The 13056-nt window shown below is 42.2% G+C and overlaps 1 protein-coding gene across 1 annotated transcript in view; it reads left to right on the top strand.

Moving 5' to 3' along the window:
• WWTR1 (WW domain containing transcription regulator 1) overlaps positions 1-13056 on the top strand; it is a 181416-nt gene that overhangs the window by 150874 nt on the left and 17486 nt on the right. Inside the window, exon 3 of the mRNA XM_043997471.1 lies at positions 3905-4110. Coding sequence (XP_043853406.1) covers positions 3905-4110 — 206 coding nt within the window. The remainder of the gene's footprint in view (positions 1-3904; positions 4111-13056) is intronic.

Raw genomic sequence — 13056 nt, forward strand, 5'->3', positions numbered from 1 at the left:
GAGGTGTTTCTAAATGATTTTTGTGATCTTTTTTTTTTTTTTTGGTAGGGCTATATGGGTTAAATGACTTGCTCAGGGTCACACAGCTAGTAAGTGTCAAGTGTCTGAGGTAGAATTTGAACTCAGGTCCTCCTGAATCCAGGGCCGGTGCTTTATCCACTGCCCCCTTACCATTTCTTAGTCTAGGAAAACCCACAGACAAACGTTATTTTTTTTCCCCCATAATCTGTCCTTGAAGAGCAGAGAGCCAGAGTGTCTCCTGTCTTTAAGTTCAAATCTGGCCTCAGATACTTATTAGCTGTGTGAACCTGGGCAAGTCACTCCATCTCTGTTTGCCTTGGAGGCATCTCGGTCATTATCTCAACCTGTTTATATATTAAATAAATGCATAGTCTTCCACCTCTGCAAAGGAGGAAGGGAGTTACAGTTTCTCACGTCTTGTTCATGGTCAATCTGGGTCAAAATAATTTCCCAGAATTCAGTTTCATCATCATCATAGCATTTCAATTCCATTCAGTGTCTACCATGTGCCGGGCACTGTGCTAAGTGCTAGGGATATGAACAGAGGCAAAAGACAGTCCTTCAAAGATTTATAATCTAATGGTGACAGCATGAAAACATAATCTAATGGAGACAACACATAAACAAATATGAACAAAGCAAGCTATGTACAGGATAAACAAGGAATAATTAACCAAGAGAAGGTATTGGCATGATCTTCATTGTTAGGGAAGGCTTCATTTAGAAGGTGGGATCTTAGTTGGGAGTTAAATTTGGGAGGTCAGTAATCAGAGCAGAGGTGGGAGACCATTCCAGGCATGGGAGACAACCAGAGAAAATGCCTAGAGCTGAGGGATGAAGTGTGTTTGTGGAACAGCCAGGAGGTCAGTGTCATTGGATTGAAGAGTATCTGTTGGGGAATAAGGTACAAAGTGCCTTACTAATATTTTCTCATTTTATCTCCACAAGTACCCTGACAGGTAGATTATTATTATCATCATCTATTATTCCCCCTTTTTAGATGAATTAACAGGCAAACAGAGGTCTGTGGCCAAGGTCACAGAGGAAGTATTTGAGGAAGGATTTGAACTCAGGTGTTTCTGGGTCACGTGCTCTATCCTCCATGCCTCCTGGCTGCTTAGCTATGTGTATGTATGTACATATATCCACACATGCATGCATGTGTACATACATAAACACATACATACTTGTATGTGTGTGTGTATATATATTTGCATCATCATAGTCACTCTGAATATTGTTTTCATGGTTCTGCTAACTTGACTTCACATCAGTTCACATAAGTCTTCCTATGCTTCTCTGTTTGTTACAATGTAGTTCTACTCTACTTCTTTCATGTAGCACAATTAGTTGAGCCATTTCTCTGCGGATAAGCATCTCCTTTGTTTCTGGTTCCTTGCTCCTACAAAAAGTGCCACCATCGCTTTTAAAAAGCAGTCTCATTGTTGGAGCACTGCTATCTTCTGACCTCTATTTCTGTTGGCCAGCAGACATGCTGAGCTTTGAGTGGGTTGAATCTAACTTTAATTGGAAAAAGCCTGTTCCCTCGATCCACCCTCCCTCCCTCCTTCCCTCCCGGGAGAGCTCCCTTTAAGAACTGAGTGCTTTGAATGTTCCAGCAAGGGTGTGGTCCTTGAAGGGTTTTCTTCCCAGTTTGAGACTCCCCCAGATAAGGTTTCAGACATTAATAAAATCTGTTGAGGAGGATCTGGTTGCTTCAGAGGGTTCAATAACAGGGCGCATTCTTGGTGTGTGGAAACCAGGTTTACACCCAGAATATGAAAGCGGAATGATTTCTGGGGATGACTTCCTACTCTTCTTTAGTCAAGGACCTGCTGAGAGGCCATCTCTTCCTTTGCTGAAAAGCGTCTGCTGTAAAATCACATTTTAAAGTATTCCTAACCTGGAAGTCTAAAAAGTTCTCTTCCTCTTGGGTCAGGGATTCAGCTGAATTTCTATGGAAGAGACTGAATTAGCCCTTGCCATAGAAAGCCACTTCACTTAGGCATAAATGTGTACCTTTTTGGGGGTGGTGGTGGCGAAGTAACTTCATCCTGGAAATGACCTGGGAAAACCAGGGAGGATGCTTTGTTTCTAGAGTCATTGATCAGTCTGTTAGCTCCTCTGTCAGTAAGCACTCATTAAGCACCTACTGTGTATAAAGCATCATGCTAGTTGGGAGATTTGTTCCGTTGCTACTTTAGAGTCTTTCAAGTGGAGACTCTCACTTATCTGACAAGAGGCAGAAAGAGGGTTCATTTCAGTGGCTTTACTTTATGTAACTTTGGCCTCAACCTAGTGAACTGCCTTTTGAAATAAGATAGTGTGGGAGCAGCTAGGTGGCGCAGTGGATAAAGCACCGGCCCTGGATTCAGGAGTACCTGAGTTCAAATCCGGCTTCAGACACTTGACACTTACTAGCTCTGTGACCTTGGGCAAGTCACTTAACCCCCATAGCCCTGCCCCCCCCCAAAAAAAAACCCCAAACAAAAAAAGAAATAAGATAGTGTGATTGATATAGGGTCAAGAGGTCCTGGGTTCAAATCTCCCCTGACACTTACTAGCTGTGAGACAATGGACAAATCACTTAACTTCTTGGGGACTCAGTTTCCCCAGATACAACATTATGGGGTCCGTCTTAATGACCTTTGAGGTTCCTTCTATATCTCGGTCTGTAATCATATGACTCAATGATCTCTAAGGTCCCATCATAAATCTATGATCCTTTGAACCTGAGATCAGAGCTGGAAGGGACCTTAGAAGTTATCTAGAGGGGCAGCCAGATGGCGCAATCCAGCCTCAGAAACTTGACACTTACTGGGTGTGTGACCCTGGGCAAGTCACTTAACCCTCATTGGCACCCTCCCCCCAAAAAGAAGTTATCTAGTCCAATCCCTTCTATTTACAGCTGAAGAAACTGAGGCTCAGAGATTTTAAGTGACTTGCCCAAGGTCATGCATACAAGTAGGAGTTTTTTTGATTTCAGAGTCAGAGCCCTTTCTGCTATGCTTCTAGATGATATAATAGGTGAGAAACCACGATACAAAGAAGACCAAGCATCTGATTTTCTTTCTGAGTAACTGCTAGAGATGGTGTATGCTGGTCAGATGATGCCACGTTTTCCTTAGTACTGCTCCTTTCTCAGAAGCAAAGGGATAGAAAGACATCCTGTTTGTTCTTTATCACCTTTCCAGTGGTTAAGCAAGACATCCACTCTAAAAAGACAATCGTTTGAAAGCCATAATCCTTATTTAATTACTCACAAAAAATATTCAATTGCAAAATGTAATTTCTATACTTATATGAACTTGGATTTTTTTGGGGGGGGGGTCATCAGTATCATCCATACCAAACATTTACCAAAGTGCTTGTGATCGAAAGTATCCTTTGTTTCCCAAAAAGGAATATGAACTGAGGGTATATCTTCAGTGTTCTCTCCATGGCTATCACTGAATGGCCATTGGGTAGGGTATTGATCTTGTCAGCAAGAACTGAGTTCAATTCCAGCCTTAGTCACAAACTAACAGGGTGACTCTGGGCCAGTCATTTAACTTCTATTTACCTTGATTTTTCTCATCTGTCAAATGGGGATAAGAGTAATAACTCCCAGGAATGTTGTGAGGATCCATTGAGATAATATTTATAAAGCACTTTGTAAACCTTTTAAAAAAATTTGTTTTGCACTTTGTAAAAACACCTTATAGCACTCTAGGAATGATTTTGATTATTTTTATTTTATTATTATTAACTTTTAATAAATGAGAAAGAAAAAAATTCTCCATAAAGATTTCAAGAGTCTGACCCACTCTCTCAAAGTTTCTCATGTCTTTTAAGGTATTTGGGGCCTTTAGCTTTAAACATTTTCTCATTTCCTCTCCCACAGTGATGAACCACCAGCACCAGCAGCAGATGGCATCTAACACCACTCTGTCCCAGCAGAACCACCCAGCCCCAAACCCACAGGCGGGCTTAATGAGTTTGCCCAATGCCCTAACCACTCAGCAACAGCAGCAGCAGAAACTACGCCTCCAGCGGATCCAGATGGAAAGAGAAAGAATCCGAATGCGTCAGGAGGAACTCATGAGACAGGTATTGATCCCACTTTTGATTTGTCAGGCAGGGAGATTTCTTTGAACCAGAGCTGTTTGCCCTATCCTAGCTGTCCTGGTGCTTTAAAAAAAATACAAGGGCTCTAATCCATTTCATTCCCCCAACTTCTCTTCTGTGCCTAGTGCTCTGAGGGCCAAGAGGTAAGAAGCTGCCAGATACATCATTGCCTATATTGGTTCTTATATCAGTTGTGCATACCATTGGCAGTCATATGGAAAGAAGAGAAAAGGGGAAAAGAAATAAGATGAGGGAAGGATAGAAGAATAGGTATAAGGGTGAGAAAAAGCATCAAGGAAGAGAATAGATGGTGGGGGGAAGAGATGGAAAAGAAGTTTATAATTGGGGCAGAATATTGGCAACTTTGCCATAAATGGACTTCTGCCCACCTACAGGCATAACTCAGTCCATACTGTGACTCTTTCCTTTCTCTTTGTGTGTGTGTTGGTTTTTTTGTTTTGTTTTTGTTTTTTTACTAATCAGGAAGAGAAGAATTAGTAGTACAGGCCTGTCTGGATTTAATAATTCCTACCCCACCCCCCACCTTCCTCTCCCATCCTTGCCCAGTTATCAAGCTTTCGGGCTTCTAGCTTTCTGGGTACCCCTCATGGTTGGACCCTTCCCTTCCTGCAGTTCCAATTCTGGGAGAGGGCTAGGAGAAAGTGGCCAGACACATCACTGTGAGCTCGGCCAATTAGAGGATTTTTTTTAAGCTTAAACATTACAAAGCTAATTTAACCAGTTTGCATATCTCATGAATTTTATTGGCCATAGTTTCAGAGGAAAGTTTCAATTTATTGTCCTAATGCTTTAGACTTAGCTTTGTGACTCATGGAACAAGAAAGATGGGTAGCTTCCTTTGGATAGCTTAAGGAAATAAACAGTTTTAACAGACTACTAAAAGAACACATTTTCTTTCTCTTGTTAGGGAATATGTGGTTATTTTTTCAGTTATGACTGGTGTCTGGAAATTTTCTGTCAGCTTCCTTAAAGAAAATAAATAGTCTGCTTCCCTTCAGATGTAAATTCTAGCTCATAAATTGCATATATGATGTGACTTGGGGATTTAAATCATTCGTGTATATGTGTGTGTGTTACATACACATTTACAGTGGTATTGTAGGATGGATATTGTATTGAATTAACTGGACTCAAAAAATGAGGCCAACAGAGAGACAATGTGATTTATTTATCTAGTAGAAGTTGTCCCCCAAATCTGAGGGAAAGAATTTTGTCTTGTTTGTTTGTTTGTTTTTTGCGGGGCAAGGGGGGTTAAGTGACTTGCCCAGGGTCACACAGCTAGTAAATGTCAAGTGTCTGAGGTTGGATTTTGAACTCAGGTCTTCCTGAATCCAGGAAGTGCTTTATCCACTGCGCCCCCTAGCTGCCCCTAAGAATTTTGTCTTAACTAAAATACCCCTCATGGAATTAGATCCTAGAAGTGTTGTACATACACTTGGGAGCACAGACTGCTGTGCTGGACTTCGGGTCAGGGAATTTAGATCAAGGAGTGGGTGACCTTGGACAAGTTGCTCAACCACTCTGTCTCAGTTTCTTCTCAGTTTCTTGAAGATAATAGTAACACCTATCTTATAAGGGCTTTTGGGAGGGTCGAATGAGATAGTACATGTCAAGAACTTTATAAACTTGAAAGGGCTATATAAAATTCTATTGCTCTTACTATTCCTACTCCTCCTTTTCCTTCTCCTGTGACTTCTACTACAACTACTACCGCCATTATTACTATTACTACTGCTACTATTACCACTACCACCACCACCACCACTAATACCACTACCATTACTACTCCCATCACTGCTACTCCCACCACCACCACCACTCCTACTCCTACTCCTATTATACCTGTTGCTGCATAGGTCAAATACCACAGCCTATTCCCAAGGCAAGCCACACAAAGGGTTTCTCAGTTGTGCCCATAAGGATGAAGCAGAGATCCTGGAACACAGAGAGGAATGAGACCCTGTAAGGTTAGAGGAAAAGGGTGGAAGTGAGACATAAGAAGGACACAGGAAGGAGAGGTGCACCCTATTTGAAGGCATCTGGTAGCTTCCTATTTTACTTATTTTTACCTATTGCATACTAAATTATGCTGTTTATAGCTGTTGAAAGACTACAAAGACTCCTAGCACCCTTTGAGTCAGGCTCTCTAAATGAAGCACCCTGGTACAAAGTCTTATCACCCCACCCTAGTTACAGTTCTGGCCTCTTGCCTTTGCGTATGACTTATGCCTGAACTTACATGGTTATTTCAGGGCAACATTTGTTCAAACTGCTTTTAGCAATACAGTATCATGTTTCTTGGCAGGGTATGACTACTTTTTTTTTTCTATGTGGGTAAATATTTGGAATTATTTTTCAGCTTTCTGTATGCAGAGCACACTAAAGAGAACTGTGCATCTATTTGCAACTTTTATTGTCCATTTGAGGAAGCTCATCTATTAGATTTTTCTCATACCTGATACCTGTTAGTGAAGATGAATGGGCCTCCCCCTTCTTCCCTTTCCTCCTGCCCCCTCCCCCTCTATGCAACAATATTTCTAAAAATTTCAATTCTTTTTTGGGGGGCAGGGGGGTTAGGAAGGGGAAGTGGAAAAAAGGACACTCATCTGGGGTAGGGATGAAAACTAGTTTATTTTTTCTGTTTGTTACTTTGAACCCAAATCCAGTTTTTAGGGTTCACAGAGAAGTCACCTAGCTCCTATAGTGTTTGTCTTGCCAATGTGGAGTCACTGAGCCCAGCTTAGGGGTACACACCTGTAATCCTAGCTATCAGAGAAGCTGGGGCTGCCACATCTCTTGGGAGTTCTGAACTACAGTGGGCTGAGCTGATCGGGGGTCAGCACTTTTGACATCACTATAAGGAGCCCCTTTTGAACTGTGGGGCCATCGGGGTTGTCTAAGGAGGGATGGTCCAGAGCAGGTCAAAACTGGTGGCAATTGGTAACAGCATCAGGCCCATGAGTAGCCCCTGTACTTCTAATCTGAATGAGATGGGGGTGGGGGTGGGCAGACCCTATCTGAGAAGAAAAGAAGAAGGGGAAAAAAGAAAAGGAAAATGAGAAAAGAAGAAAAGAGAAAGCGGCAACCAAGTCTGGGGTTTTTTTTGGCTCTGACACTTTTTGATGGTGTTAAGGAAGAGCAAAGATGAGACTTTGCCATCAAGGCCAAGAGGATTCTGGTAGATTTTCCCTTAGTGTCTTAAGCTTCTTCTTCTTCCTTTTTTTTTTTTTTGGCGGGGTAACAGGGGTTAAGTGACTTGCCCAGGGTCACACAGCTAGTAAGTGCCAAGTGTCTGAGGCCAGATTTGAACTCAGGTACTCCAGAATCCAGGGCCGGTGATCCATCCACTGTGCCACCTAGCTGCTCCCTTAAGCTTCTTCTTGATTGTAGCCTCTCATCTTCATAGTTCACTCACTAGGTTAAGTCACCATCATACTTGGATTTGTGGCATGCCAACCCCAGCAATGTAATTATTATTCAATCGTGTCTGACTTTTCATGACCCCATTAGGGGTTTTCTTGGCAAAGATACTGGAGTGGCTTGCCATTTTCTTCTCCAGCTCATTTTATAGATGAGGAAACTGAGGCAGACAGGGTGAAGTGACTAGCTCAGGATCACACAGCTTGTAAGTGTCTGAGGCCAGATTTGAACTTAGGAAAATGAGTTTTCCTGACTCTAGACCCAGCACTTTGTATCCATTGTGCCACCTAGCTGCCCTCAAGGTACATTTTCTCCTTTTTTCTTAGGGTTACAATTTTATTCATTTCATTTGCATTTAAATTCAATCTAATTTTCACTTCATTTCAATGGACAATTCAACAAACATTTATTAGGCACCTATTGTGTACCAGGTGCTGGATATACAAACACAAAAATGAAGCCGTCTCTGTCCTTTAGGAGTCCCTGGAAAGGGGGAGCTGGGGAAGACAATTCATTGCATTATATACATTATCTTGTTTGGGTTTCACAGCAACCCCTTTTGTGAGAAGGACCCCTTGGACAGTCTGGCAAAGCCTCCTTTTTAGGATGTTTTCACATACATAGAATAAAATATACAGGGTGACAAAGGAAACTCATTCTATTGAAATACAGTTATCAAAGTGTTTAAAAAACAAAGACCTTAGAGACTCCATGAAATCATGGACCCCTGGCTAAGTGACTCTGGACCAGATGTTCTGGAGGGCGATTAGCCGTCCATCTCAACAATGCAGAACCACTGGTCTTTCTCCTGTTTCACACAGTAAGCCCTAGAGCTGAGGTGTGGGTGCAGATATGACTCCCTGTCCAGCCTGATTTCCCCAATAACTTGCTATTCTCAGCAACTCAGGGCTGCCACAGCCATGTTTAGTGCAGTATAATAATTTGGCAATGGCTCTGATCCTCTGGTGGTCTTTTGTAATTGTAGTGTACTAAAAAAAAAAACAACCGCTGAAAACCAAAAAACAAGCTTCCTTGCGTTAAAAAAGCAAGGTGACGGGGCAGCTAGGTGGCGCAGTGGATAGAGCACCGGCCTTGGAGTCAGGAGTACCTGAGTTCAAATCCGGCCTCAGACACTTAACACGTACTAGCTGTGTGACCCTGGGCAAGTCACTTAACCCCAATTGCCTCACTTTAAAAAAAAAAAAAAAAGCAAGGTGACTTCTTTCAAGGGGCATTTCTTCTCATCTACCTTTCCCTTTCCTGAAAAGGAATTTGAATTCATGTCAGCAACAGAAAGAGACATTTCTTTCTAATAGGAGCCACTGAATTAAGATGGCCTTCACACGCCTTCTTAGGTTTTAATAGGCAGCCCACACTTAGTATTTGGGAAACTTCTTCACTTTCCAGTTGCAGGGAGCCCTGGAATTCGGTCAGAAGCATTCAGGATACAACAGATGGGACAAATGAGAATGTCTGGGGCCTGTCCCCAATGAGCATCCAAGATTCTTGATCCCTCTCAGTGCTCCACCTCAGCCTTAAAGGGAAAAGATACTGGTAGCAAAGCAAGTCCAGGCTTATTCTCTCTCTCTCTCTCTCGCTCTCTCTCAGAATATTTCTTCTTGAAGTTATATTTATTTAAATGTAAACCCATAAAACAAATAAATAAGGCAGTAGGGCATGGAGAGAGAACTGGTCTTAGAGTCTATAAGACTAGGCTTCAAATACCACCTCTCCAACAGATTGACTATGTGACCCTAGGCAAGTCACCTAACTTTCCAGTAGCCCATGCAATTCTCTCATACTGCAGGTTGTAGAGAAGCCTCTTCTCTGAGATTACTTTCCATCTGAGACACACACACACACACAGTCTTTCTATCTTACATATAGAGAGAGTATAGTGTATATACATGTATACTGTATATAAAGTACACATATATATATGTAAAGTATATATAGGAGCATGTATGCACATATATATATATACATTTACATATAACATATACAGTATATTTCCATGCCTCTATCACAGGGTCATTGTGAGGCCCAAATGAAATAACAGAGTAAAGCGCTTTCCCAGTGTTAAAGTGTTCTGTGTCAGCTATTCTCCCACTTTGAGGGTCAGTGGTTGTTTGTATCTTGTTTCCCCATTACAATGTAGGCTCCTTGAAGACAAGGACTTTATACTACCTTTCTTTGTATCTTCGGTGCTTAGCCCAATTCTTGGCAAACAGTAAGTGTTTAATAAACACTCTGCATGGAAGAAACGGAGGAGAAAGCCTTGTACCTCTGCCCCTCTAGAACAGGGCTTCTTAAACTTTTTCCACTCAAGACCCCTTTTCAACTGAGAAAGTTTTCTGTGATCCCAGTACATAGGCATATAAAATAGGTATACATAACCTTCTTTGTGACGACCCTGTTCCCCCCCCCCATTCAGTTTACAAGACCCCACATGGGGTCTCAACCCACAGTTTAAGAAGCTTTGATCTAGACCATTAGAAATACAGTTTAGGCTTAAAAAAAAATAAAGGTCCCCACAAAACCCCTTTCACTCTAACCTAAATGATGTGAGGCCAAGGCCTGGGTTGTGATGGAGTGAAGAAATCCCCTTAAGTCCCCACCTCTTTCCCATCCACCCTCCAGGGGTTTCATTTTTCAGACACTGTTATTATTCCCCCAAACTAACCCTTCCCTGGAGCCTTTGTGGCTACTTACGGAGGCATTCATGTCTTGCAGCATCACCCCCTCCCCATACCTTGCTCCCCCATTGCCCCCATGCCACTTGTATAAGGACCAGAATCAAAGAAAGTGCTGAGTAAGTGTACTGCGGGGTTGCCAGGCAACAGGAAAGAGGCGCATAGGGTTTGGGTGAAAGTCAGTGGAATTCACTTGGCTGGCCTCCCTCACAAATCTCCTCTGAGCTTGACAGCTCAGACTGCAGCTGCTCTGCTGGAGAGTCACGCCCAGGCGTGAGCACGTCTGGGTTTCAGGGAGCCTTCAGGGCCTGCCTGATATGAGATCAGAAGGGCAGCTTTTTTATTTTTTATTTTTTTCCCCAGAGAGGTTAAAGAGTGTCTTAGCTATTTAATTGTAGCTCGGCCCATCCCCTTTCCTCCTTCCCAGTATGAAACTTAAATGACAAGGCATAGAACTTTGCTCAAGTGGAAGTTTGTAATCCCAGGAAGCATTTACAGTGTCCAAAATGCCCTGATTTTCTTTGCCTGCTGTTACTGAAGAGTAATGAGCAATCGTTCTTTTCTGGGGCCATTTTGACAACTTTGAATGAGGTGGAATGTGTGAAAGATGAGGCTCACTAATGATTCAGATCCAGTCACCAAATGGCCGTTTCTGTCCTTTATTTCTGATCTCCTGTCTATGGCCATGTGGGAATATTCCATTTTAGGATTTACTTTGTTTTCTACAGCTGTAATTTTTTCCCTACTGTTTTTGGCTGGGATGCCAACGCGGACTTTTGTCCCTCCAAATGTGGAGGATGACAGAATGAGGGGAGTTGTGGGGAGAAGCCCAAACCCTATCATTTATCAGTGCTATGGCTGAACTCTCTCCCTTTTCTGTCCAAACTCATTTTGGCAACCAAGCTTGTATGATGAGAGATCTCAACCCAGGGAGATTCCAGGAACAATGGATCTGTGGACTCCTCTGGCAGAAAGTTAAAAAGAGATTTACATCAGGACGTTGTGTAAAGAAGGTGAATAATTTAGCATCCTGCGACGACGTTTGAAGTCTTATAAAGTTTTTTTGGCAGGGATTGTACATTTTCTGCAAAGGAAGAACCACTTTGAGACTAAGGATTTCAAAATATTGCTTTTATTTTTTCATTTGTTTCTACTTACCCCACCCTTGTTAATTAAAACAATGCTGCATCCCATTTTTTTGGATCTTTTCCTCCAACGCGCATACTGACAGCACAGGACCCTCTGAAGAACTTATTATCATTGTGCTCCCTTTGAAGTCTGTGCCAAAGCCCACATGAGCCAGGCAGCAGGAGGCACTTCCCCAGCCAAAGATATCGCAAGGGCTGCTGGGACCCCAGTCCAGGATCCTTGGTCACGACAGGCTGCTTAACTTTCAACTGCAGTTTATTTTCTCACCTCCTCTATTTACTTATTCCACAGGAAGACTCACCAGCTAGTTGGAAGAGAAGGAAGATTGAGGTTTTAATCCTGAGACAACCTCTATTTAATTAATGGAATTTACCATTGCTCCCTATTACCTCTCAGCCTTTTTCCCAATGCTCCCCAACCCTGAGCTAACAGGAATGGCCTTTTAAAAAACAATCACCCACATAATTACCCCCCCCACACACACATATATACATACATACATACATATATACATACATACATATACACACACATACACACAATCACATATATAGTGATGTTTAAAATCTAAATGTGTGGTTGCCTTAAATTAGAAGCTTTAGCACCAATCTTTGGGCATTAAACATTTATTAAAGCATACTAGGTATTAGTAAAAAGGAAAACACATGGAGTTCAGAAAGATAAGAAAAGGCCTATCTAGCCTAGAGTTCCAGCCTGGTCTGGTTCTTCCTTAAGTCCTCCACCATGAGCACAAACTGCCTGAGCAAACTAAGTGTGGAAGCTTTTTATAGGTCCAGAGGAGAAGTGGTCCTTTCACACTGCTTCAAGCTGATTGGTTAGAGCCATCCAAAACCATTGGTTCACTGGACTTGAAGGTGGTCTTGTATTGAGTTCAAAGTCCTTAGCTTCTTAGAACAATACCTTCTTAAGGGCAGCCAGGTGTGATTACAATCTAATTAACTTTAAGTAGGCTAATCAGCAAAGTCAATCACTCTCACTTAATTCTATCAGTTTAGATTAATCTCCAGGTGGGCCTTTGAGTATCTGCCAAATCCTATTATTTTCTCTCTCTCTCTTTCCCTCTCTCTCTCTCTCTCTCTCTCTCTCTCTCCTTCTCTCTCCCCACACACACAGAGGTGTAAATGTTAATGATTGTGTTAATACAATCCATTAGGGACAGAACATAAGTTTATTATGCCCATAAAAGAAATAGTGAAAAGGGAAACTTCTTTTTGCCATTCCTTGTTCACTTTTCTTTTTTTTTAAAGTGATGCAATTGGGGTTAAGTGACTTGCCCAGGGTCACACAGCTAGTAAGTGTTAAGTGTCTGAGGCCAGATTTGAACTCAGGTCCTCCTGACTCCAGGGCTGGTGCTCTATCCACTGCGCCACCTAGCTGCCCTCCTTGTTCACTTTTCAATTTACAAGCAGATAAAAAAGTCGAGTGACATTTCTGAGTAAAGCAGAATCCTAATGACCCAGAATTTGGAAAATGAGTTAGGATTCCTTGCATCATTTTCAGAGAGGGCTATTCAGTAACAGGCAGCTACGTTTTAAAAGTCGGCAAGCTACAGAATTCCCTAAGTGACTATCATGGAGTTACACAGTTGAGAAGTTGAATAGAAAACCTCCAGCTCTGACTGAAT

Source organism: Dromiciops gliroides, chromosome 3, assembly GCF_019393635.1.
Source record: "Dromiciops gliroides isolate mDroGli1 chromosome 3, mDroGli1.pri, whole genome shotgun sequence".
NCBI lineage: Eukaryota > Metazoa > Chordata > Mammalia > Microbiotheria > Microbiotheriidae > Dromiciops > Dromiciops gliroides.